General features: G+C 41.0%; 1 protein-coding gene across 4 annotated transcripts; it reads left to right on the top strand.

The window, feature by feature from the left end:
* Window positions 1–375: 375 nt before the first annotated feature.
* Window positions 376–26047, top strand: LOC139570589 (gamma-crystallin S-1-like). 4 transcript variants are annotated; one of them, XM_071392570.1, is made up of 4 exons: window positions 376–552; window positions 24328–24382; window positions 24733–24975; window positions 25454–26047. In XM_071392570.1, exons 2-4 carry the CDS (start codon window positions 24371–24373, stop codon window positions 25739–25741), a joined length of 543 nt encoding a protein of 180 aa, XP_071248671.1. In that variant the 5' UTR covers window positions 376–552; window positions 24328–24370; the 3' UTR covers window positions 25742–26047. The 4 variants fall into 4 exon arrangements, with proteins under 4 accessions (XP_071248671.1, XP_071248670.1, XP_071248672.1 ...); XM_071392569.1 differs by having other exon boundaries at window positions 403–552; window positions 24718–24975; XM_071392571.1 differs by lacking the exon at window positions 376–552 and adding an exon at window positions 18642–18698.
* The last annotated feature ends 858 nt before the right edge of the window (window positions 26048–26905 follow it).

The following is a 26905-nucleotide window of genomic DNA, read 5'->3' as shown; positions in this document are numbered from 1 at the left end:
ACCATGCGGTAAATTGGTTAACAGACCAGTAACAAAAGAGAGTCCCAAACCACTCTGCCAATAACAGCTAGTTTTCAGCTTTCCCCACTCCCAGACAGTCGTAGCAACATTTTTACTTGAGAAATAGTTTTGCTAAAAAGCCATTTTAAATGGAAATCCATTACAGTAAGGTACTTCTATATCACCCAGAAATGATTTGATATAAAAACAGCTCCATTGGGCCTTTAACTTAGGAGATGGAAGCTCCTCAGCCTTGGGGAGTTTCCAATCGAATGAAGTAGATTTTGGCTATAGCGGGTGGGTGATCTTGACCATTGTTTGTTTGTGTATGGTGTGGGCGTTGGATGGTTTGGACGGGGCTGCAGATTCAGATGGGAAAAAGCAGTGCTCAGCTCCCCAGCATGTAAATAGCTGCTCCACATCAGAGTACTGGCAGAGGGGTGTGTTGCTGACAGCAGAGAGAGCACATTATAACCACAGGAGCAGCTCCTACAGAGAAAAACATACAGACCAGGCTGATGCGTCTGTAGATCTCCTACAGACAGGAGTAAGGTAAGGAAATTGATCTTCTTGTAGACTGTAAGCATTTAGCTTATGTCTGTAATTTTGCTACACAACGTTCCAGTAGATTGTTCTAAAACCATTATTTGGACAATAGTAACCTATGCACTATGTTGATTCCTGCTATGAAGGTATCTGCCTGTCCCGGTTTCGCTGTAGGCTGCTGACTCTTACACCCTCTACCCACTGTGTGCACGGAGGATGGAGAGATGCATTCTAAGAAACACAAGCATATGACCGTTGCTCAAAATGCTATTGTAGGAAAAATAGAGTTTTCAAAGCATGTTGTTCTAATGTTGTTGTAGTTACAGACAGTCACAGGTTTCTGTGAGTATATAATGTATTTATCGCCTCTTAATATTGAGTTAATGGTACCAATTTACAATCAGAGTAGGCTGTGTAGTATGGTGGATGCCCCTGCAGAGCGGAGCCGAGGTCGCCTAGCACTGTAAAGTTTCAGGAACATTAGCCTAAATTTACTGACAGATTAATAAATTAGGCGTCAGAAGTGGCACAGCAGTTAAAGGCACTGCATCGCAGTACTAGAGGCGTAACTACAGACCCGGGTAGGATCCCAGGCTGTGTTGCAGCCGGCCGCGACCGGGAGACCCATGAAGCAGTGCACAATTGGACCAGCATCGTCCGGGTTAGGGGAGGGTTTGGCCAGCCGGGATGTCCTTGTCCAAACACGCTCTAGGGACTACTTGTTGCAGGCCAGGCGCATGCACGCTGATGTCGGTCGCCAGTTGGACAGTGTTTCCTCTTACACATTGGTGCGGCTGGCTTCTGGGTTAAGCGAGCAGTGTTTAAAGAAGCAGTGCGACCTCCGCCTCTCCCGAGTCCGTACGGGAGTTGCAGCGATGGGACAAGACTAACTACCAATTGGATATCACGAAAAAGGGGTAAAAAAAATCGATAAAATATTTGTTCAATTATCCCCGAACTGAGACGTTCTCGAGAGGTGGTCTGAGTTCAGTTCGCTTGAATTCCTCAGTCCGGTTCCCGTTTTTAGGGTAATGTAAACACAAAGCTCCCCAGGTTTGCTTGTCATTATTCTCGCACGACACACTAGACTACTTCAACACTGTTTCCCCTGCCATAATCCCTCACATTGGTGCCACAAAAGAGAAGATGACGTGCAGGTTCATGGAAAACAACGTGTGCTGTTTTTGGATATCGATTAGCAATTGTCCAAAATTAGTTTTTTGTTTAGATTATTCGTTTGCAATATGTTGTCTATAGGCTGAGGACTTCATATGCTGCTTATTCAATTGTGAGGGTTGAATAGTGTGAGAAGACACCAACATATCTGGTGAGAATCACAACATAGGGTACAAAATCAATTCTAGCTCTTAAACCCCCTAAGGTCGGTGTCTGCGCCACTGCGGAAAACGAATTAGCATAATAAACATATCCCTATAAATATCTGTCAGTTTAAGCTAGAGTTGTTTTTTTGCATTGGATGTGTTGCAATTCACCGTATCCACCTATATCGCACATTTCCCCGTCTGAGCGGGGTTTGTCAGACCATGAGACATCCTGAAAATCAGTCTTCTCACAAAATTGTCTGTAGCATCCGAACAGTTCGCCTACAAACTATTGTATGACCCCTCTATGGAAAGATGGGATTCTCTCAAGAACACGATGGTGTTCTCCGTTTTACCTTACAACCCCTACAAGCATCTGGGGAGTCGTCTGAAGTCAGTCCAGCCGATCTGCCAACTTTTGTCTGTAGTGTCGAACAGTTTGGGCTGCACACTAATATGACCCATTAATGGAAAGGTGAGACTCACGAACACATGCATGTTTTGACTCCCACAGCCCTCAAGACTCGTCTGAAGGTCCCCCGGTACCAGTTGAAAAAACTTTATAGAAGTATACTGTATATGGAGACAGTTTAGTGCCAAAAGTAAGGGGTTAAATACATATAAAAAAATACATATATAATGTTTCCTGCTCTTTCTTATATCACTCAGAGAAAGGACAGACACTTCAGAAAAAACTTATGTTTTTGGGACTATCTGTTCCATGTACTGAATCTGTTATTCAATGCGTTTGTATGGGCTAATAGCAGAAAGGCCAATATTTTTTCCCCACCTTCAAATTATATACATATATTTTTTTTTTGATACTTCAAGGTGTCTTAAAATTCTAAATCAAATAGCTAAATGATCCTTGGTATGACCTCTTTAAAACAATTCCACATTGCTTAGTAGAACACCCCCCACCCCACCCCCGCCCCGGGTTAGACAGGGCTTAGACTCTTATGGGTTAAAGGGGCAGTAGCCTAAATTGGGTGTACAATTTTAAATTACAGCATTATTTAATCTTCAGTTATTCTTCTGGTATTTATTCTGTTACCAATAATATTTACATGTTAATGGTATATTCTGATTACATTTATTGTCTCATCTTAACAAAATGCAGTCTATTAGCTTCCAAAATGTAAGTACATTTACAGTTGAGTCATTTAGCAGACACGCTTATCCAGTCGGAAGTTCACATACAGCTTAGCCAAATACATTTAAACTCAGTTTTTCACTGACATTTAATCCTAGTAAAAATTCCCTGTCTTAGGTCAGTAAGGATCACCACTTTATTTTAAGAATGTGAAATGTCAGAAAAATAGTAGAGAGAATGATTGATTTATTTCAGCTTTGATTTCTTTCATCACATTCCCAGTGGGTCAGAGGTTTACATACACTCAATTAGTATTTGGTAGCATTGCCTTTAAATGGTTTATCTTGGGTCAAACGTTTCGGGTAGCCTTTCACAAGCTTCCCATAATAAGTTGGGTGAATTTTGGCCCATTCCTCCTGACAGAGCTGGTGTAACTGAGTCAGGTTTGTAGGCCTTCTTGCTCGCACACGCCTTTTCAGTTCTTCCCACACATTTTCTATGGGATTGAGGTCAGGGCTTTGTGATGGCCACTCCAATACCTTAACTTTGTTGTCCTTAAGCCATTTTGCCACAACTTTGGAAGTCTGCTTGAGGTCATTGTCCATTTGGAAGACCAATTGCGACCAAGCTTTAACTTCCTGACTGATGTCTTGAGATGTTGCTTCAATATAGCCACATCATTTTCTTTCCTCATAATACCATCTATTTTGTGAAGTGCACCAGTCCCACCCCCACAACATGAAGCTGCCACCCCCGTGCTTCACGGTTGGGATAGTGTTCTTCAGCTTGCAAGCCTCCCCCTTTTCCATACAAACATAATGATGGTCATTATGGCCAAACAGTTCTATTTTTGTTTCATCAGACCAGAGGACATTTCTCCAAAAAGTATGATGCAGTTGCAAACCGTAGTCTGTCTTTTTTATGGCGGTTTTGGAGCAGTGGCTTCTTCCTTGCTGAGCGGCCTTGCAGGTTATGTCGATATAGGACTAGTTTTACTGTGGATATAGATACTTTTGTACCTGTTTCCTCCAGCATCTTCACAAGGTCCTTTGCTGTTGTTCTGGGATTGATTTGCACGTTTCACACCAAAGTATGTTCATTTCTAGGAGACAGAATGTGTCTCCTTCCTGAGCGGTATGATGGCTGCGTGGTCCCATGGTGTTTATACTTGCGTACTGTTGTACCTTCAGGCATTTAGAAATTGGTTCAAGGATGAACCAGATTTATGGAGGTCTACAATTTATTTTCTGAGGTCTTGGCTGATCTTTTTTGATTTTCCATTTTCTGGAATTTTCCAAGCTGTTTAACGGCACAGTCAATTTAGTGTATGTAAACTTCTGACCTACTGGAATTGTGATACAGTGAATTATAAGTTAAATAATCTGTCTGTAAACAATTGTTGGAAAAATGACTTGTGTCATGCAAAAAGTAGATGACCTAACCGACTTGCCAAAACTATAGTTTGTTAACAAGAAATGTGTGGAGTGGTTGAAAAACAAGTTTTAATGACTCCAACCTAAGTGTATGTAAACTTCCGACTTGTATATATAGCTGTCCAATAACATGTTCTGATGCAATGGCTTGTCCTGCACTTCGTAAAAACCCAGAGGGAATTGAGTGAATGTTGGAGAAAGTTCTAGGTTCCTTTCTAAACATAGCAATGTGACTGCAAAGAGGACTCCAACCTTAAAGGTGAAGTGAACTGAGTCCTCATTCAAAGGCAAGGGTAGTGTGAATACAAAGAGAACCGAGTTATTTTGCCTTTTTAAAATTGTTATTTTACCTCAGTTCACTTGAAAGAGGACTGAGATCGGTTCTTTTAGAGGACTATACAAAATATTCACATTGTTATTGTGCACCTGTATCCGAATCCCACGTTTTTTAAACTTTTTAACAGTACTAAGCATGTTTGTAGGACTTAACATTTTGAAATCGAAATGTATCTAATGAAGGTACTTTACAATTTGTGACCAACTGGCTCAAATCGTTCTTATGTAGCAATATTTGAAATTGTGTTTTTTTACATTGGATAAAAGTAGAGACTCAGGGCTACAAAACGGTATATCATACACTGCATTTTTAAAACCTCTACGGACCCCCCATCCCGGATCCGGGATCATCCTCATCAAAAAAGCTGACTAGCATAGCCTAGCCTAGCGCCACAGGGATATCATATAATATAATTTCATGAAATCACAAGTCCAATACAGCAAATGAAAGATAAACATCTTGTGAATCCAGCCAACATTTCCGATTTTTAAAATGTTTTACAGCGAAAACACAATATATATTTATGTTAGCTCACCACAATAGCCAAACACACAACGCCATGTTTCCACCGCAAAGGTAGCTTTCACAAAACCCGCAAATAGAGATAAAATTAATCACTAACCTTTGAACAACTTCATCAGATGACAGTCTTATAACATCATGTTATACAATACATTTATGTTTTGTTCGAAAATGTGCATATTTATAGGTATAAATCATAGTTTTACATTGCAGCCACCGTCACAAATAGCATCAAAACAGCCAGAATAATTACAGAGAGCAACGTGAAATAAATAAATACTCATCATAAAACATTTATGAAAAATACATGTTGTACAGCAAATGAAAGATAAACATCTTGTGAATCCAGCCAATATTTCCGATTTTTTAAGTGTTTTACAGCGAAAACACAACATATGTTTATGTTAGCTCACCACAATATCCAAAAACACAACGTCATTTTTCCACCGCAAAGGTAGCTTTCACAAAACCCACAAATAGAGATAAAATTAATCACTAACCTTTGAACAACTTCATCAGATGACAGTCTTATAACATCATGTTATACAATACATTTATGTTTTGTTCGAAAATGTGCATATTTATAGCTACAAATCCTGGTTTTACATTGTGAATACGGCGCCATAATGCACCAAATTGTCAGGAGAAATTTTGGACAGTCACGTAATCTAACCGAAAAACTCATCATAAACTTTACTTAAAAATACATGTTGTACAGCAAATGAAAGATACACTGGTTCTTAATGCAACCGCTGTGTTAGATTTAAAAAAAATAACTTTTGTACAAAGTACAGCATGCAATATTGTGAGACAGCGCCCAGCAATTCTCCGCCATGTTGGAGCCAACATATACCACAAAAATACGAAATAACATCATAAATATTCTCTTACCTTTGATGATCTTCCATCAGAATGTAGTGCAAGGAGTCCTATTTCCACAATAAATCCTTGTTTTGTTTTAGAATGTCCATTTCTTCTGTCGAATTAGCAACTTTGGCTAGCATTGTGGAGGGCACATGTCCATCAACTCTTGGCGCATGGAACGAGAAATTCCAAAAGACACAATAAACGTCGAATAAACTGGTCAAACTTGGTTGAAAATCCATCTTTATGATGTTTTTCTCATATGTATCCAATAAAGTCCGAGACGGAGCATTTCGTCGTGTATACCTAATGCATTTCAGAAGACAATGTCGTGTTCCCTTGTGCGCAGCTGAATACTGCCAATAGGGCGGACCTGTCACTCCAAAAGCTCTCATTTGGTCTCACATCAAGCTAGACACCCCATTCAACATTCCTGTTGACATCTAGTGGAAGGCGTATGAAGTGCATACAGATCCATAAATATAAGGCAATTGAATAGGCAAGCCCTGACACAGAGCCCTATTTTCAGAATTTTCACTTCCTGTTTGGAAGTTTGCTGCCAAATGAGTTCTGTTTTACTCACAGATATAATTCAAACAGTTTAAGAAACTTCAGAGTGTTTTCTATCCAATAGTAATAATAATATGCATATGTATGATCTAGAACAGAGTATGAGGCCGTTTAATTTGGGCACGATTTTTCCCCAAAGTGAAAACAGCGCCCCCTATTTCCAAGAGGTTATTAAGGAACAATGGGAAAGTAATTCTGCTTTGAAAGTTGACAAACTTGTAAACTCACTTTTGAGGAAATGGCCTTTGAATGTTTTGGTACCTAGTGAAGAGCTCTTCTTTGTCTACACCCATTCCGCATCATTCACACCCTCTTAAGTTTTAGCCCCACCCATCTCATTTCGCTCTCAGCGCGTTCAGAGTGCACACTTGACGCTTTGGCTGATGATTTGTTTACCTCTGGATAACATGAAAACAGCCTAACCAGCTCTGCTGGCAACAATTTCATTACGCTTTTTTGCCGACATTTACTGACACCAGCTATATTCAATGGCTGTTTTGCGTTTGTAAATTCATCAGTTATTTGACACTCTGGCATACTCAGACTGAATTTACAAACTCACCCAAAATGGTTACTAGTATAGTGGAGTCTTTTGTTAAACCTTTCACATGTACCATCACACAGGTGTGATCATTCTACAGTGATCCCTGTAGCGTACGATCACACCGGTGTTATATAGAATGGCCAGTTTCGATTGATGCAACAATCAGCATTTGAGCTGGCCACACTTTTTTCAGAAATATTTTGCACAAACACAGTCCTTACGAAGTTATGTCCAGAATGTGAGCAGTTAATTTTTGGATGCAATGTTCAGAAATTGACAGAAATATCTACAGCATAACACAATCATCCAAACCGGAAAAATGTAGGCTACATTTGTCCTAGCGCTAACTGAGGAAAGATTGATGTAAAACAAGTGGTCATATTTGTATAACTCTCGCTGACAAACTACAATATGAATTAGCTAATAGAAATGACTATTTAAAATGAATCACATCATGGGTGAGTTCACCATTGATCGAAATAATTAAGTAAAACACTCTAGAAATCGAAAGTAATCCGATGATGGGTAGTTTTTTTCCCTCACAGAAACCAAAGATAATAAGAAAAGACAAGATGAGTTTCGTCTGTTTATAGTATGCATGTTCAAGGGGGGGGGTGTCGTCTACCGTCGTTCACATCCCATCATTCATTTCCGGAAGTCCTCAAAAAATTTGTGAACCCTTACTCACCTCATTTGGTCCAACAGACGATTACGTGAAACCCAGAATTCATTGTATGTCAACAAACATGCCTCCACACACAGCTGGAATTAGCTTAGCTCATCATAATCAGTACAACCTTAAAAAAAGTATTTTACACAAATAATATGTGCCCATTACAATCTATGAAAGAATCAGAATGCATGATTGTCACCGGTAATTGAAAATGTGAATAAAACAGTAAATATATAAATAATTACCACACAAAACATTTTTGCGTGCTGTCAGTCAATCACGTAACCTCTCACTCCCACTCTGAGCCATTCAGTTTTGTTGTTTATCTATGTAGCTATTGAGATAAGCTGTTGCATTAGCAATGTCTTTCAAAAGGAGAACTCACAAATGTGGAAATTCTGGAGATTTTTTAACATTCTGACAATGAGTCTGAGTATGAAAGTCAGGAATCAGATTCTGACAGTGACAGTGAGGAGCTGCCCCTCAACCTCGTAGCCATTGAGAACCCTGAATCTGAGGATCCCTTGTCCACTGACGAAGTCCCAGGTCCCTTTGAAGATGCTGATGGAGGCAGACCGACAGTGGATGAAGTACAGGAGTTCTGTGGTAGCTGGAAGGCCGCCAGCCATTTCACCCCTCCTGGCCCTGCTGTTTGCTTTGATGAGTCCCAGTCTGGAGTGCAACGCCCCATGCCATTTCCAACTGAGGCAGAGGGCTTCAAGTTGTTTTTGACAGAGGAACTGGTGGGAGACATAGTAGAGGAGACCAATTGCTATGCCTTGAAGCTACAGGAGAAGAGAGAGCCAGGAGTGGGGGCGAAACTCGCTAAATGGGTGACAACCACAATTAGTGAAATGTATACCTTCCTGCTGACAGTCCATCTCACGGGGATAGTAAAGAAGAACTCCTTAAGAGAATACTGGAGCACATATCCTATGTTTGCAACTCCCTTCTTTGCCACCCTCTTTTCCCAAGACTGCTTCCTAGTTCTGCTGCGATGCCTGCATTTCGTCAACAATGCTACTGCCATCCTAAATGACCTGTTATATAAAATAAGAAATGTTCTTATCAGCCTGACATCAGCATTTGGTCTGGTCTCTGTGCCATACAAGGACCTATACATTGATGAGTCCCTGATGTTATGGAAAGATAGGCGGCTTGCATTCCGTCAATATATTCCCTCCAAAAGGCACAAGTTCTTTGTCATGTGCGACGTGAAGACAGGATTTGTTCAGGACATTATAGTTTACACAGGGTCCACCACTGACATCCAAAATGCAGAGAGGGGAGGTGGAGTTCAAGGAGAACGGTCAACAGCTGGCAGTAAAGTGGCATGACAAACGAGACGTCCATGTCCAGTGATTATCAAAACTCGATCCTCCAGAAAGTAGAGGTGTACACGATACATTAAAAAAAGCCGTGTTCGACAGGATTACCAACACAGACTGACCAGCTCAAATAGACAGGAGCCTTCTACATGGCAGACCAATCCGAACTCATCTCTCGGCATGTCCAGCCCACTCATTATCTCAGCCAATTATGGCTAGTGGGATGGTTGCTGACTTTTTCTGTGGCTTAACCAACTAGGCTCTAATTTAACAATTGTATTCATATTTACATTTGGCATACAAGTTTGTTATTAAGACACATGAAAGTTCACATGTTCGAGAAGGCATTTCTGCCAAAAAACACAACGTAAGTTTACGTTCATGGCAAAATGTAAGTTTACGTTCAAATGGCTCTCCTGTGAAGTAGTGACCCGCAACATATGAACAGGTTAATGTCGGACCATGGTGGGTGGGTGTGGTTCGAGGGAGAGAGAGAATCACTGTCTGTATTATGTCAGTGTGTTTCTGTATTTATATGACTTTATGCTACTTAAAGAAAAGTGTGTGTGGCTGGGGAGGCAGGACAGGGTGAGTGCTATTGATTTTATGAAGTGTTAACTGCTGGAGTGGGAGTATCTGTCTTCCACAGGAACGGCTGTGTCAGTTTTTTCTTTACCACGGCTGCCTGCTCTGTCCTCGTAACTCTTTGTGTGTGTAAGGTAGAATACCTATCTGCATGTATTTGTGTATGACTGCTAGAGAGAGGGGGTGGATGGTCTAGAGACATGTATCTGTATGTGAGAGAGGGAAAGTATGAATAATAGAGTAGAGGCTTTGTGTGTGTGCCTGTTAGAGGAGGTGCATGATTTACAGAGGTGTGTGTGTGTGTGTGTGTGTGTGTGTGTCAATGTGTCCATGATAGAGAACACGTAAATGATGGAGTGCGTGGTTGAATGTTTCCATAACGGTGTGAACAGGACAGGCTGATCATGGGACGAGTACATGTGTTTGTGGATCAGTCAAACAGTGTTCAATTTGAACATAGACCAGACCATGGGCCTGGACTGCTCTGTGACCGCTTTATCTTGCCCTGACCATGTTTAGTTTATACTCATTTGGAGGGGAACCATTTGATCTGCTCTCTGTTTATATCTCCTCCTCGGAAACGTTCACTCTCTTCAAAGTCACCTTGAAAGACTAACAGGAAACTAAGAGAATGTGAGGATATACAGGGGAAGGAGGTAATACTCTCTCGTCATCAACTAGACACTTCATATCCTCTGTCTGTCTCTGTCTGTCCCTGTGTGTGTGTAATCTAGGAGCACTCATTCGAATTGAGAATATCAATGCATTTGAATTGGGAATATTAATGCTTCTTTGGTGCATTCATTGTTAATACTCTGCTGTCAATCTTGCTTTAATGATGCATAATTGAATCCGATTGGCTCATCCATAATCAACACAGTACCTTGGTGTCTACTGTCTAGACACTATCACTCAACCCACCCAATAGCATTAGCACCCAGAAAACTGCAAATTAACCGTGATTGAGGGATTTTATCTATATACTATTTTAGGGCCTGATTCAAAGTTAAGGGTGAGCTACTCAGACCTTCCGCTTAATCATTCATTGATGTCGATATGCTCTATCATTCATACGTTCCCGCTCTGACACACGTCTTGTGTAAGAATTGGAGGTAAACATGCAGATCTCAAGTCAGAATCACACCCATATAGACACTGACAGGAGTGTACTGTATGTGGAGACATTAGTTAGTGTAGGTCTACATTAAAGGCTGAGGATCGTTTCCTCCAGTGTCACACCGTAGCAAAACGTTTTGCAACTGAAAACGAAAACAAGCTTTCTGATTGGACTAGTTCAGGTAGTCCCTCCTTGTTTCAGTCAGTTTTTTTCAGTTTGTTCATTTTTGGTGTCTAGTGAATATGTTCCTGGCACTTCTTGGCTCAGTGTTGCCTTGTCCTGATAGGTTTCCGTGGTCGCCACTATGACGTTCACAGAGCGAGAGAGAAAAAGCAAGAGTGTTTTCGGTGGCGGGTGGCAACGGGACAGGCAGGAAATGGCCCTCGTTTCCTTATTGCTCCAAACAGGACGTGGGCGTGTAAACTGTTGACATGGGATGCCCAGAGCACTGGAGGGGCTGGCAGGAGGGGAGGGGAAGGGATGGAGTTACTGGAGCTGCATTGTGTAATATATGTGTGTCTGTGTGTGCGTGCGTCAACAGAGTAGTGTGTCTTTTTATTTATGTCCCCTGTCATTTAACTGTAGTTGCTACTGTCACGGCCCCTCTGCATTGCAGAGGCGGTTCCTCCTGCAGGCAGAGGAGGGTCGTTAGTGATTGGAGCCACCTGGGCTCAGGGTATAAAACTGCTTCACTAATTATCTCTCTCTCTCTCTCTCTGCTCCTCCAGGTATGATCCTGTTTTGTTTGTTCCTTTGTAGTTTGCATAGTTTTCACTCAGTCATATTCACACACAGATTCACGCATCCATGCACTTTACATACACCTTACATTATGATACTTTCCTTTTTCTTTGTTTAAAGTTAATAGTTCGGTTTATAATAAAGAACATTTTTAATTGGCCTATACCTGTTGTTCGTGTCCCCTCATTTTTGTCACAGGCTATGAGCCGGCCTGTGACAAGTGGGGGCTCATCATGGATAGTAGTTAACTTGGGTTAGTTTAGTTCAGATTGCCCAAAAATTGTTTGAGGGGATGTTTTGGTTAGGCCAATATTGTTGAAGAGAGCGTTGAGAGCCATGTGTTCTTTTGGTTCAGTTAGCTTGGTAACTAAGCAATTCACTCTGTGTTTTTCTGGGTTTTGTTCAGGTGGGAGTCCTCTCCTGTTCAGGCTTATCAGCGAGTGTCAATAGGAGGCTCGTGGTGTTTTTGTTTTAGGTGGCAGTGAACGTGGGTAGAGCATCCCTTTCCCTTTTCCCCTACATCGGCTCGGGAGCACCTCCGTGGTTATGGGGGGGCTGCCAGCTGGTTGTCTTTTCCACTCCACTGGTTTTGTGTGCATAAAACCCCACCACATGTGACTGCACGAAGACCAGGGCCAGTTAGTTAGTAGTTTTTGGAGGATAGTGGGGTGTGGCTCCTGTCCTTGAACCCAGACTGACAGCAGGTGAGTTGTGTGTTTTTTGGAGCATTTGTAATAATTGTATTGGTTGAGGAAAATGTCTTCCATTTTGAGTAGTTTTGTTCACGCTCCTTCAGACGTAGCCTTAGAGTTGTGTACTAAGGAGCAGTTAATTGAAATTGCTGAACATTATCAGATTGAGATTGTTGATAAAAAAATTAAAGAGACTGTTAAAACTAGATTAAAGCAGGGTCTTAGGGAAATGGGTGTTTTTGGCGGTCAGTCTGCTAGTAGTGAGGGTGAAAGTTTTCAGTCTAGCCCTTCATTAACTTTTGATCAGCAGAGAGAGCTGTTGCAAATGCAGTTAGAGCGATTCAGAAATGCTAATAGACCAGAAGGACTACCACAGTTTGATGTTTCACAGAATCTTTGTTTGTTGCCTAAATTTGATGAGTCAGATCCAGACACATACTTTGCTTTATTTGAGCGTATTACAGAAACTAGAGCTTGGTCAGATTTGGACATGACTATGTTGTTGCAATGTGTACTTACAGGTGAAGCACGTGAGGCTTTTGCAGCACTGAGTGTAGCTGACAGTAAAGTTAAATGAGCAGTTCTGAAGGTCTACGAGCTTGTGCCAGAGGCATATGGTCAAAGTTAGATTCACAAACCTATTCTGAGTTTGTTCGTGATTTGACTTCTGCATTTAATCGTTGGTGTACAGCTTCTGAAGTTAGTACTTTTGAGGGTCTGTCTATTTTGATTGTGTTAGAACAGTTCAAAAATTCTGTGTCTGACCAGGTTGCTACATACACAAATTAACGTAAAGTTATGTCTCCAAGTGATGCAGCAATCCTTGCAGATGAGTACAGGCTAACACATAAAAGCCATTTTGAGTCAAACAGTGACATGTACCATAAAAATAACTTTACTCCTAGGAATAGTAGGTCACCTTTTTTTTGGAGCTTCTTTCCAAAGGCCTCAGCAGAAGTTTGGGTCTGGAGGACTTAAAGCACCGGTTAATGCTAATACCTGTCGCTACTGTTTAGTACAAGGACATTGGAAGAAAAATTGTCCTCTGCTTAGATCAAAACAGTCAGGTCAAGTTAAACCTGCTGTGATGGCAGCTCCTGTTATAGCCTCTGACCACCCAGGTGAGCTGTTTCAGCCACTAGTTGAGTTTGATTCTCAGTCTTCCCACTGTGATTTTTCAGCCTTTATTTCAGATGGTGTAGTGTCCCTGGTAGATGGCAACCAAAATGTTTCAATCAAGATCTTAAGAGACACTGGAGCTTTATATTATTTTATTCTGGAATCTGTTTTGCCATTCTCTAAAGAGTCTGATACTGGCAGTTGTGTAATGGTATGTGGTATGGGTTCAGTTCCATTCTCTTGTCCTTTACATGAAGTTACCCTAAAATGTGGTCTTGTAGAGGGTGATGTAAATGTTGGGGTTAGACCCCAGTTGCCAGTAGAGGGAGTCCACATGATTTTGGGGGATGACTTGGCAGGTAGTAAGGCATGGGCAGATGGCAAACTAAACATCTGTAAGAAGCAACCTTCAGTGTCCCCTGCAAGGGAATCTCCGGATCAAAACTGTGTCTCCTGAGGTATTTCCAGTTTGTGCGGTTACCCGCGCAGCCTCTCGTAAGGAGATTGAGAGTAAGCCAGAAAGTCTTGAGTTGCCAGTCAAACTCCAGACATAACAGTTGACTAGTTCTAGAGATTTATTTATGGCTGAGCAAAAGGCCGATACTACCTTGGCTGATCTGTTTGATAAAGTTGTTCCTGATTCAGTGGTGAGGAATAGTGCTCAGTGTTATTTTCTTCTTGATGGGCTGTTGGTCAGGAAATGGGTTCCACACTATGATCAGTGTCTAGGAGAACCAGTCTTTCAAATAGTTGTACCTACTACTTTGCGAAATAAAGTGTTGCAAACTTCACATGGTGATGTGGCAGGTCATATGGGTGTTCGTAAAACTTATGATTGCATACTTCGTTATTTTTTTCTGGCCATGTTTAATCAGTTTATTAAAACTTGTGATACGTGTCAGCGCACAAGCAAGCCAAATAAGGTTGTAAAGCCTGCACCTTTGTATCCAATACCAGCCGTAAGGCAACCTTTTGAGCATCTTATTATCGATTGTGTTGGGCCATTACCAAGGTCCAAGTCAGGTCATAGCTACTTATTAACTGTTATGTGTCAAGCAACTAGATATCCGGCAGCTATTTCCTTGCGTACCATAACTTCAAAATCAGTAGTTAAAGCGTTAACTAAATTTATTTCAACATTTGGGATTCCAAAAACCATCCAGTCAGATCAGGGGTCTAACTTTACCTCCCATTTATTTGCTCAGGTTCTCAAACAGCTTAAAGTTAAACACAACAAGTCTACTGTGTTCCATGCCCAGAGCCAGGGAGCTTTGGAATGTTTTCATCAAACTTTAAAATCCTTGCTTCGTGCATACTGTACAGAACTGTCTGCAGATTGGGAGGAGGGGTTACCTTGGCTGTTACTAGCTGCTCCTGAAGTAGTGCAGGAAAGCACAGGGTTTAGCCCAAATTACTTAGTGTTTGGTCATAAGGTGCGTGGGCCTTTAGCAGTGTTGCAGGATGGTTATTTGCCTGAGGAACCACCTCGGAACCTTATTGACTATGTAAATGGTTTTAGGTTGAAGTTGTATAGGGCTGGTGAACTAGCAAAAAAAACTAAAATGTTCTCAACGGAAAATGAAACTGAAATATGACGTACAGGCTGAGCTGCGTGAGTTTAGTCCCGGTGATCGTGTACTTGCTCTTCTGCCTCTTGTAAGTTCACCTTTTCAGGCAAAATACTGTGGTCCTTTCACTGTGTTGCGTAAAGTCTCAGATTTGAACTATCCTATTAAAACCCCTAGTCATAGGAAGTCCTCTAAATTATGCCATGTGAACCTGTTAAAATGTTATCACTCCTGTGATCTAAGCAAAGTTGAAGGTACTCCAGCGGTGAGGTCAGCGTTGACTGCTGCTCCGGTCACTGCATCTTGTGGCTTTAATTTGGTGGAGGGGGGAGAAGAGGAAGTTAAAGTTTCGGATGAGGTCTTACAAGGTCGGTTGAAAAACTCCCAGACTTTGCAAAACCTTGGGGTTTTGGTAGATCATTTAGACTCTGAGAAACTTGATGAATTGGTAGCTGCAAATGTAGGAAAATACTATGCATGCATACAAGGAACAGACATTTTTCATGAAGAGCTTAATTGAAACCTGCAACAATAGAAAGTCCATCGTCTCTCAGACAAAAGGCTATATTATTGAACATTGACTCCTGTAATGTAGCAGTCAATGTAATATGTAATTTTCAAACCGCGCACTGATGCAAGCGGTTACATATGACAGAGGTGAACATCTCTGTAAGAAACTTAATGGGGGAATCTAAAGATACAACAACTAGCATAGGTTGCTAATATGACTAGGATTGTGCCTTTGGCTTCAGGACAACAAAAAAGTTAATGAAAACCAATAGAACAGGATAAAATAATTGCCTCCGCATTTCTATGGTGGGATTTTGGCTAGGCTACTTTGAAGCAAGGTAAGACATGCCTCATAATATGAATTAAAATGCCTAGGTTTCAAACAATGAATTATGTTTCCACAGTGCATACTGCCTCCAGCTCATATTGCAAAGTGGTGGGTAATGTGCTGATAAGCCTGCCTACCTTGCCTATGCACTCGAATGGTGAATAGAGCCACGCGCAAATTGAGAAATAAAAAATCATACAATGTGATTTTCTGGATTTTTGTTTTAGATTCCGTCTCTCACAGTTGAAGTGTACCTATGATAAAAATTACAGACCTCTACATGCTTCGTAAGTAGGAAAACCTGCAAAATCGGCAGTGTATCAAATACTTGTTCTCCCCACTGTATATACACACACACCTGTTCTGAAAGGCCCTAGAGTCTGCAACACCACTAAGCAAGAGGCACCACCAAGCAAGCGGCACTATGAAGACCAGGAAGCTCTCCAAACAGGTCAGGGACAAAGTTGTGGAGAAGTACAGATCACGGTTGGGTTATAAAAAAATATCAGAAACTTTGAACATCCCAAGGAGCACCGTTAAAACCATTATTAAAAAAATGGAAAGAATATGGCACCACAACAAACCTGCCAAGAGTGGGCCGGCCACCAAAACTCACAGACCAGGCAAGGAGGGCATTAGACAGCGAGGCAACAAAGAGACCAAAGATAACCCTGAAGGAGCTGCGAAGCTCCACAGCGGAGATTGGAGTATCTGTCCATAGGACCACTTTAAGCCGTACACTCCACAGAGCTGGGCTTTACGGAAGTGTCCAGAAAAAAATAAGCAAACATGTTTGGTGTTCGCCAAAAGGCATGTGGGAGACTCCCCAAAAATATGGAAGAAGTTACTCTGGTCAGATGAGACAAATTTAGCTTTTTGACTATCAAGGAAAATGCTATGTTTGGTGCAAACCCAACACCTCTCCCAGAGACTGGGGAACTGGTCAGAATTGAAAGAATGATGGATGATGCTAAATACAGGGAAATTCTTGAGGGAAATCTGTTTCAGTCTTCCAGAGATTTGAGACTGGGACGGAGGTTCACCTTCCAGCAGGACAATGACCCTAAGCATACTGTTAAAGCAACACTTGAGTGGTTTAAGGGGAAACACTTAAATGTCTTGGAATGGCCTAGTCAAAGCCCAGACCTCAATCCAATTGAGAATCTGTGGTATGACTTAAAGATTGCTGTACACCAGCGGAACCCATCCAACTTGAAGGAGCTGGAGCTGTATTGCCTTGAAGAATGGGCAACAATCCCTGTGGCTAGATGTGCCAAGCTTAGAGAGACATACCCCAAGAGACTTGGAGCTGTAATTGCTGCAAAAGGTGGCTCTACAAAGTATTGACTTGGATAGTTATGCATGCTCAAGTTCTGGTTTTTGTCTTATTTCTTGTTTGCTTCACAATAAAAAATATTTTGCATCTTCAAAGTGGTAGACATGTTGTGTAAATCAAATGATACAACCCCCCCAAAAATCTATTTTAATTCCAGGTTGTAAGGCAACGAAATAGGAAAAAAGCCAAGGGGGTGAATACTTTCGCAAGCCACTGTATGTTTTTGCTACCTTCACTTTAACAACCTCTACAGTCACAACCTCTTTACGTTACCTCCACCCCCCTGTACAGACACACACATTATAGTCATGCAAATCCATGGGTTACATGTGGTTAGTCCTGGTATGCATCTCAAATGGCACCCTATTTCCTATATAGTGCACTACTTTTGATCATAACGTTATGGGCCCTAGTCAAAAGTAGTGCACTAAGTAGGGAAAATGGTGCCATTTTAAATGCAGCCTGCTTCTTCCTTTGGGGAGCTCAATTCTAAATCCTCCCCATTTCCTCTCTAGCTGGACTTCCAGCGGGTGATTATTCTGAAAGGGGGAGGGAAGCATGGCATAACAGTCTTCCTCATGTCTAATGTATGCGTTACACTAAGCGGTGACATGAACAGGGCCCTTGAGTGAGCATTTCACTGTTTGTCTACACTGGTTGTTTATGAAGCATGTGGCACATTACATTTGATGTGATCAGATCTGCACCGCTCGGCCTCGTCTGTGTTTATGTTTGTGTTCTGGCCAGGCGTACTGTACCCTACTTTACCAGGCTTTCCTGGTTCACTGTGTATCCAATGGCTTATATGAACGAGGATATGGGCCTATTTTTACTGAGTGTGAGAGTGACTGTCAATATCCCAAATGGCACCCTACTCCCTATATAGTGCACTACTTTTGACAATAGCTATGGGCCCAATGAGCCCTGGTTAAAACTAGAGTACTACATAGGGAATAGGGTGCAATTTGGGACGTACACAGAAAGAGAAGAGAGAGGGTGGTCACAAGCTGAAATATGAGCAGTTGTTATACTTAACGCTTCCCTTGCCTGATCATTGTATATTATGTTGGTATTCATTCACTCTGAATATTATTAATTCAATACCGTATCTCAATGTGGACTCTCTCAGGATATCCTCCAATTCAGTTGAGGCGAACTGAAAGCAGACCCTGTGATAGATGGGTGCCATTGAGCCTCATTCATGAAAATTACAGCAGAAAACATAAGCTCTATTCATAGGCATCCAACACAACACAGACAGACTCCATTCATGGGTGACTGCTGCTACCTTCTGTTCAGCTGGTGAACTTCATTCATGAATTCATTCTTTCTAGAGAAATCTTCTATAGATGGGTTAGCTGACAACGTCAAAACAATGTGCGCGGTTTCATGTGGCAGAAGTCGGCGTGTTGTGATTCTGGATGGCCAGATTGCTAGCAAGAATAACAATTAACTGCCACGTGGGGAATCGTAAGTGGCTCGTTTCAGAGAGTTTCATTTTGTTCTTGATACCATGTCTTGTTTTGAGGCGTTTGGACTGATTTCATGTCAATGCTAATATGGCAAAACATTTGCTAGCTAACCAACAACTGTAACAATGTATTTGAGAGACAAGTGCTTATTGTCCAAATGTATTTACATTTTCAATAAACATTGGAGAAGAAATATAGCTTACATGTTAACAATCTAAGCCAACCCAGTCCGTTTTGCCCCATAGTTGTGCATGCGTCGGTGTTGTTGCTAAACAACCAACCTGTCTATATGCTTTCATGAAAATTACTGGTATGTTGTGTGTCCTAACATCTGTCCTGGCTATCCAAATTAGAAGACGAGAGGTAGATCCTAAGGAGTGGAGATGTGAGATACACTTTCCTTGGATAATAAAGCCTTCTTGCACATGGTATGCAAGGCTAATAAAACAGTGACCAAGCAGACTGGGATTGCAGCTTATTCAACCAAGCAAAGTAGACTGTGTCGTGTTCATTAGTCACCAAAAAGAAGAAAATGGACTGAAACGGAAGGATTACCTGGACTTTGAAACATTTTGCTACAGTGTACTGAACATGATCCTATTCTCCACACAGCTCACTCAGTGACCGCACTTCGAGCCCTCTAACTTCCTGCATTTGGACTCACCTGGTTTGGGGATTGTTTGTGGTCCTCTCTAGTTTGGGACAGACACTGGGTCTATTCTGGCTGTTTCAAACTTGGCTGATGTGGTGTCACCTTCCTCAGTCTGAACGGCTGTGATCACAGGACTCTCCACCTCAGAGTGACAGACTTAAGCATGGCCCAGCGGTCCTCCCTCCTCACACAGCAAGTCCATGGGCTTCCCTGAACAGCACATGGTCACAGTTAGTTAAACTGTACCACAGTGAATACGGTTACATGCAGACAATAATAAGATTATTGTGGATAGTCAGATTAATATAATAGTTTATATGCTTTGCAAGAAGAACGATTTCCTTAATAATCATGCTTACATGGACACATCTGAAATCAGGCTCCCTATAATGGGACTTTGATAAATGCAGAAAATCGGCAATCAAAATAAAGGTTCTACCACCATGTTATTTTTGGGAAGCCTAGTTGATTCTGAGTTCAGACATATAAAGTCTGTATGTGAAAACAAATTCTAAACTCCATTGCGCTAAAGAGGGAGGCTCACTCAGATGGTGCTAGCACATGCGCAGATCAAATACACAGCTGGAAAACCGATTAAGGTGTTTACATGTCCTAATAATTCGAAAGATTAATCAGAAAACCAGGTGTTTTAAATTGGCATATGTTTACTTCGATTATGACAGCCTGCCTATTAAGATAAGCAGAGTAAGGTATTTACCTGACCAATGTCAAACTCGGCAGGGCTCTACGTGACATTTTTTTCAAGGAGCACATGTGCTCCCAAGTTGAAAATGTAGGAGCACACAGAAATTTAGGAGCACAATGACAAATATTAGCGGTATTGAAGCGGCAATCAGCAGTTGAATCAATAAAGCATTCTTCCAACACTGTTTCAGTAAAAGGTTTAGGGATGAGGCTGTTTGCTTACTTTTATAGATTTTTTTACAAACACTGGAAAAACAAGCTTATATTTTGGCTACTGATGGGGTACGACTGTTAAACTAAGCTTGTGGGGAATTTATAAATTATATTCAAGAATCAATGGGTTTATTAAGTCCAAAAAGTGATGTAGTAACTGCAAATTGCCCCTTTAATGACAATAATTGCCAACACTTACAAAACACAGGGTTCAGGAGCACCATAAAAAAGAGATATAGCCTACATTGGGCCTATATGAATCCTAGCTACTGTACTTTTGAAGCACATCTCCTGAAGAATATCTAACTTTTCCTTTCTTTCTATGCCACCACATGTTTGCATACAATTGAGCCTGCCGGACAGTGAAGAAATTCTTACAATTATTACCTAGGCAAATTTTTTTCTAGGTGAGATCCAGGTGAGATCTTTTTTTTCTAGGTGAGATCAACTTAAAATTAGGTCTCTAATCAATAGCCTAACTGTTATGTGCCTGGTTTTATAAATCATCCATATATCTATCTACAGAAATAAGACAGATCCTGCTTCTGTTTGAGTGTTTGGTTGATAGCCTACTGATTCCGTGAGCCTCACGCAACAATTTCACAAAAATAATCTGTTTTAAATATCTTTGCTATGCTGTAAAGACTTTACTTTTTTTCGTTAGACCAGCCTCACTGGTATTATTTAGAATGTGTTTAGCATTGTTTACACTGTTCCAAATTGTCCGAAAAATTATATTTATAGGGCCTCCCGAGTGGCGCAGCAGTCTAAGGCACTGCATCGCAGTGCTAGAGGCATTACTACAGACCCGGGCTGTTCATTCCGGGCTGTGCCACAACCGTCCATGGCCGGGAGTCCCATAGGACGGCGCACAATTGGCCCAGCATCGTCCGGGTTAGGGAAGGGTTTGGCCAGGGGGGCTTTACTCGGCTCAACGCGCCCTAGCAACTCCTTGTGGCAGGCCGGGTGCCTGCAGGCTGACCCCGGTCGCCAGTTGAACGGGGTTTTCTCCGACACATTGATTCGGAGGACTTATGGCTCTGGATCTCAGCCTTGTATAACCACCATCAAGCTGTAGGCCTAAGAGCATATCCTGTTTAGTCTTTATATCATAACTTATGTGAGTGTGTGTGTGTGTGTATATATATACTACTGTATCAATCAATCATTTATTAGTTCATGTCATCACACAAGTAATTTATGATGTGAAATGCAATCAAGCATTTTAGTTTAAAAAAAAGAGACCATTGAATAATTAACGTAAACAATAAAATAAGCCTAAACTGTTCCATTTCGGAAATTGCATTCACGAATGCATGATTACACAAAAACAGACTGTGTGCTTAGAATTTATTTTGTCTTAATTACATTGTTCCAAAAGGTCAGAAAAATGATTTTGTAATCTAACGGGACATGCGATGCATACATGTGTCACGTAAAGAGAGCAAGCGTTGAGGGAATGTTTCCTTAAACAAATTAGGGGATTTCGGTAACAACTTTTCAGTCAGAAATGTCTAATTATGTTGAAGCAACAGCAACACGGACAGCACTATACACACACACTTACGTTATGTGGTGGTCACTGCAGCAGGGAGGAGAAAGAGACAACAGGTGCTAGTCACACAGTCACTTGCCGTCTTTTTTCTTAACTCTTAAGGGATCGGACCCTTTTTTTCAAATGCCTAAAATTACATACCCAAAGCTAACTGCCTGTAGCTCAGGACCTGAAGCGAGGATATGCATATTCTTGATACCATTTGAAAGGAAACACTTAAGTTTGTGGAAATGTGAAATTAATGTAGGAGAATAACACATTAGATCTGATAAAAGATAATAAAAAATTAAAAACATGCTTTCTCTTTTTTTAAACTCTGAAATTCAAGAGAAAGGCCATGAATTTAGGTGCAATTTAGATTTTAGCCACCAGATGGTAGCAGTGTGTGTGCATAGTTTCAGGCGGATCCAGTGAAGCACATTACTGCACAACATTTTGAATCAAGTCTGCCCAAATGTGCCAAATTGGTCAATTGATATATCTTTAAGTGCATAACTATAGAGAACATTGGAAAATATATATATATATATATATATATATTTACATTTACACACTCCCAGGAAGGTCATACATGGATAATTAGCTTCCCTACAGGAAAAACACTAACCTTCACACTTCTAGATGGCTGGGCAGGGTGGGGCCAGAAACAGCAGGGGTTCAAACTGTAAAACCCAGTATGTACATTTGAATATAAAAATGGATAACAAATCAGAGCAAGGTTACTGAATGTAAATACATTTACTTACCTTTAGAGGTGAATGTCTCAAACCAGTTGCCGTGATAAGTGTTTTGTTGTTGTGCACTCTCCTCAAACAATAGCATGGTATTTTTCACTATAATAGCTACTTTAAATTGGATAGTGCAGTTAGATTAATTAAGAATTTAAGCTTTCTGCCCATATAAGACATGTCTACATCCTGGAAAGTTGGCTGTTACTTACATCATTCTAGTCACATTAGCAACAACCGTCCTGATATAGGGACACCGAACCTGTAGAGCAGTGGTTCCCAAACGTTTTACAGTCCTGTACACCTTCAAACATTCAACCTCCAGCTCCGTACCCCCTCTAGCACCACGGTCAGCGCACTCTCAAATGTTTTTATCCATCATTTTGAGCCTGCCACACACACACTATACGATACATTTATTAAACATAAGAATGAGTGTGAGTTGTCACAACCCGGCACGTGGGAAGTGACAAAGAGCTCTTATAGGACCAGGGCACTTATATTAATAATTTTGCTCTTCATCAGGGATGCAAACTGGTGAGGGTCCAAAAAGGTGACACATTTTTATTTTGCACTGAAACATGTAAAAAATTCCTGCTAGGGGGAAATGCAGGTTTTATCTAATTAAACAACAAAGAATATGATCCACATGATCAGTCTCTGTGTGTAAAATAAAGTGGTTAACATGAACCTAACGCACAGCTAAAAAATGTAAAGAAAGCAATCCAATGTTATTTGTTGCGTAGTCTTTACTTCAAATGATACTCAAGTCTTGAGAAAAAACAATACACTAATATTGCAGTTAGCCATGACGGCCTTTTATAATAGAACGCTGTGACCACACATATCTAAATATTGCACTTGGGAAGAAAAAATCCCATCTTAAAGTAGAAATAGAGTGAAACAGGCAGTCTATTTTTGCTCTATTAAAGTGGCCACTATAGTAGACGCAATCAAGTGCACATGGCTACATGTGTACAAAAATAACGTTCACTGAGTAAAAAATGTAATAATCCCTCACCTCACAAACATTACTTTCAAATTCAACATATTTCCGACAATAGATTTGCAGCAAACCACCCAACGATTTTAGGAGCGACAGAGCGAGAACACCATAGAAGACCGAAATGATTATAAGATGTAAAAGGCCTATTGCACCCCCTGTCTCCTAAAGTGGGAATGCACCTTAGGACTATAATAAACATATTATAGTACTGATAAATTATAGTACTCTGTCTCTACTTTTGTTTGACGTTCTAAATCAATAGAGTCCCGAGATTCAAGTTCAATTATTCAATTTTCCACAAAGAGGAAGAACCCATAGTGGTTTATTGTATATGTACAGTAACATAAATATGTAAATGCAGTATATGAGGATATTCCAAGACGGAACCTGAAAACTGTTTACTTGAACAAAGATTATTATACATCAGAGCCCATCATTCAGAATTATTTTAAAAAAAAATGGCTGTGAGAGTAAAACAGGTGGGGGGGCAGATGGGGATGTTTGTGAAGTCCAGTTTTCCAACTAACCTTTTTCAAACCTGTTCTGAGCAATGTTTTCCTCGGGACCAAACACCAAGTGTGCAACTCTATTGTCCGGACCTAGTAAATAGTCTCACTGTATTTGCATAACAATGGAATTCAATCTAAAGGGAGCATGAGGTTGACATGTGCTCAGTGTCATAGGGGCAGATAGAACAGTTTGTGCTGACATGATAACTCACGTGATTTTAATAACAATGCTATATCCTTTTTCTCTGACACATAAAAGGCTCTGGGATGAGGACAGGCCTGTCCTGTTGACCTCCACAGTCATGATGGGTAAGGTAAGCAGAACATATCATTTTCCAAAAAAACAAAAACAATACAGACCGCCTTTTCAAGTCTATTGCGGTTCCATTTCAAATTTAGTCACGAGTTTTGTCTGAAATCATAATTGTAGTATGATCCCAGATACATTTTTTTGCCTGGTTCTAGATCTGATGTGCTGTATAACCAACTCCTGTGGCCGTTGTTTGGCATGACATCGTCAATGACAATAGGTGTTGGTGAGACAGCACATTCAGATCTGGGACCAAGGCTAGAAAATAGGTGTTCTCCTATCCTTTGTTTTGATTAAAATGTAGAGATGTGCTTCTGCCTGTACTCCCATTAACTTTAGAAGCTCTCTGTTCAGATCATCTTCTACGAGGGCAGGAATTTTGAGGGACGCCACTATGAGTGCAGTGGTGACTGCGCTGACATGCACTCCCACTTCTCCCGATGTAACTCCATTCGGGTGGACAATGGGTGCTGGATGGCCTATGAGAAGCCTAACTTTTCTGGGTACCAGTACATGCTGACAAGGGGGAAGTACCCTGACCACCATCGCTGGTCCGGCTTCAACGACTGCATCCGCTCCTGTCGCATAATCCCAGCTGTGAGAACGGCTATATCTTGACCGTCATGACACAACATAACACAAACAAATGCTCTTGAATCTGTTTTACCTTTGTAAACATTCATAACAGCTGGTATAAGTTTGACATGGTTATAGGCCATTGACTTGACACAAACCAATATTTAGGAATGTTTGTAGGAGGTATGCCTTGCCAATTGAAATTGACCAAAACAACAGTTTTTTTGCGAGCCCTACCTAACACTGCAGGAGGTGTCTTTCAGGTGGAAGCTGTCAGATGTTCTCAGATTCAAGATTCCCATAAGCTTACATCAGCTGTCCTGACTGTTTACAACAGCTGTTACTTAATTAATTGTTATGACAATATTCTGTGTAGCTAGGGAGTTCATGTAGTTTCCCAAACTTTCCAAGCCTTCATACAACGTTCACGCCTAAAAGTCTAACATTGAAAAAACATTATTTCAGTTCTATGAAGTGAATACATTTTCTCCTTGCACAGTACAATGGAAACTACAGGATGAAGATCTTTGAGAGATCAGACTTTGGGGGAAAGATGATGGAGCTGAGCGACGACTGCCCCAACCTGCAGGACCGCTTCCACCGGAGAGACATTTCCTCCTGCAATGTTATGGAGGGCTACTGGATCCTCCACGAGCACCCAAACTACAGGGGCCATCAGTACGTCCTGCGCCCTGGCGAGTACAACAAGCACAGCGACTGGGGCAGCATGAGTTCCACCATCGGCTCGGTGCGTCGCGTCACAGAGCTGAAGCAAAACAACCAATAAAGCCGTCTCTAGATCGCTCTGTCTAGCCAGGCTAGATCTGTCTGACAGCCTGCAGAAGTCTATACATATGTAGAGGAGATGACAACATGAGTCAATCTCAGAATATGGCTGATATCAGGGAATAAGGAGATTGTCCTTTAGTAATTAGACCACTTACTGAGAATATGGCTGGGCTGAAGAAAGCAAGCAGTGGATTGGAATCCTGGTGTAGATTTGTATATAGGAATATTTAAAGGGCTTTATGCAGACAGAAGTCAATTTATACATACCATCCCCTCACATTGAATAATAAACGAGTGGACTGCAGGGACAGTATACTTAATTGTGTCACTAATGCAGCATGCAGCAGCAAAGACAGTTGCAATTTCTTCCAACTGAGACTGCTTAAATTGTGGTGTTTGTTTTACATTATTCTGACCTATATCGAAACACGTGAACTTCATGTGTCTACGACAAAGTTACTTTGTTAACTTGTCAATGTAGCACTGTTTGGAATATAACAAAATCTTACCAGCTGATGTTTGAAGTGTGAGGCAATTCAATGTTGGTGTTTTTGACGTTCACTACAAGTAAATCAAGTTTGAGCAATCATATCAATCACAATAATTATTCATATTAACAAAAAAAACAATAAATCAAGGGGTACAAAAATATTATTTCCCACCGTGATTGTGAAACAAACGTGATTGAGAACATCAAGTACCAAACTGTACATCATATTTATTATTCAAAGAATCTGTGGCATGAGGAACCAAAGATAAACTTTCACTATGGACCTGTACTGACAAACATGTGACCATAAACATGAAAAACAGAAGGGGAAAAAAGTTTATATAAAAAAAATGGAGTCAAATCAATTAGGGCCAGTTACCAATCATGATTACAAATCATTTTACCATAAACATTTATGAGTGGAGGGGGGAGGCACAAATTGCACAAAATGTCCAACCTGTGGTGTCACTATACAAAAACATACTGCCGAGACCTAGTGCGGGGGGTTGACAGACACACACGACGAATGGATGGATATATACACTGAACAAAAATATAAAACGCGCCATGTAAAGTGTTGGTCGCATGTTTCACGAGCTGAAATAAAAACTCCCAGAAATGTTCCATACACACAAAAAGGATATTTCTCTCAAATTGTGCACAAATTTCTTG

This window comes from Salvelinus alpinus, chromosome 3 (genome assembly GCF_045679555.1).
Source record: "Salvelinus alpinus chromosome 3, SLU_Salpinus.1, whole genome shotgun sequence".
Lineage (NCBI taxonomy): Eukaryota > Metazoa > Chordata > Actinopteri > Salmoniformes > Salmonidae > Salvelinus > Salvelinus alpinus.
This window is presented reverse-complemented; position numbering and strand designations above follow the sequence as displayed.

Excerpts from the sequence above, each read along its gene's own strand:
- LOC139570589 (XM_071392569.1), top strand. Across the intron at positions 24,976-25,453 it reads CCTGTCGCATAATCCCAGCT|TACAATGGAAACTACAGGAT; the intron begins GTGAGAACGGCT and ends CTCCTTGCACAG.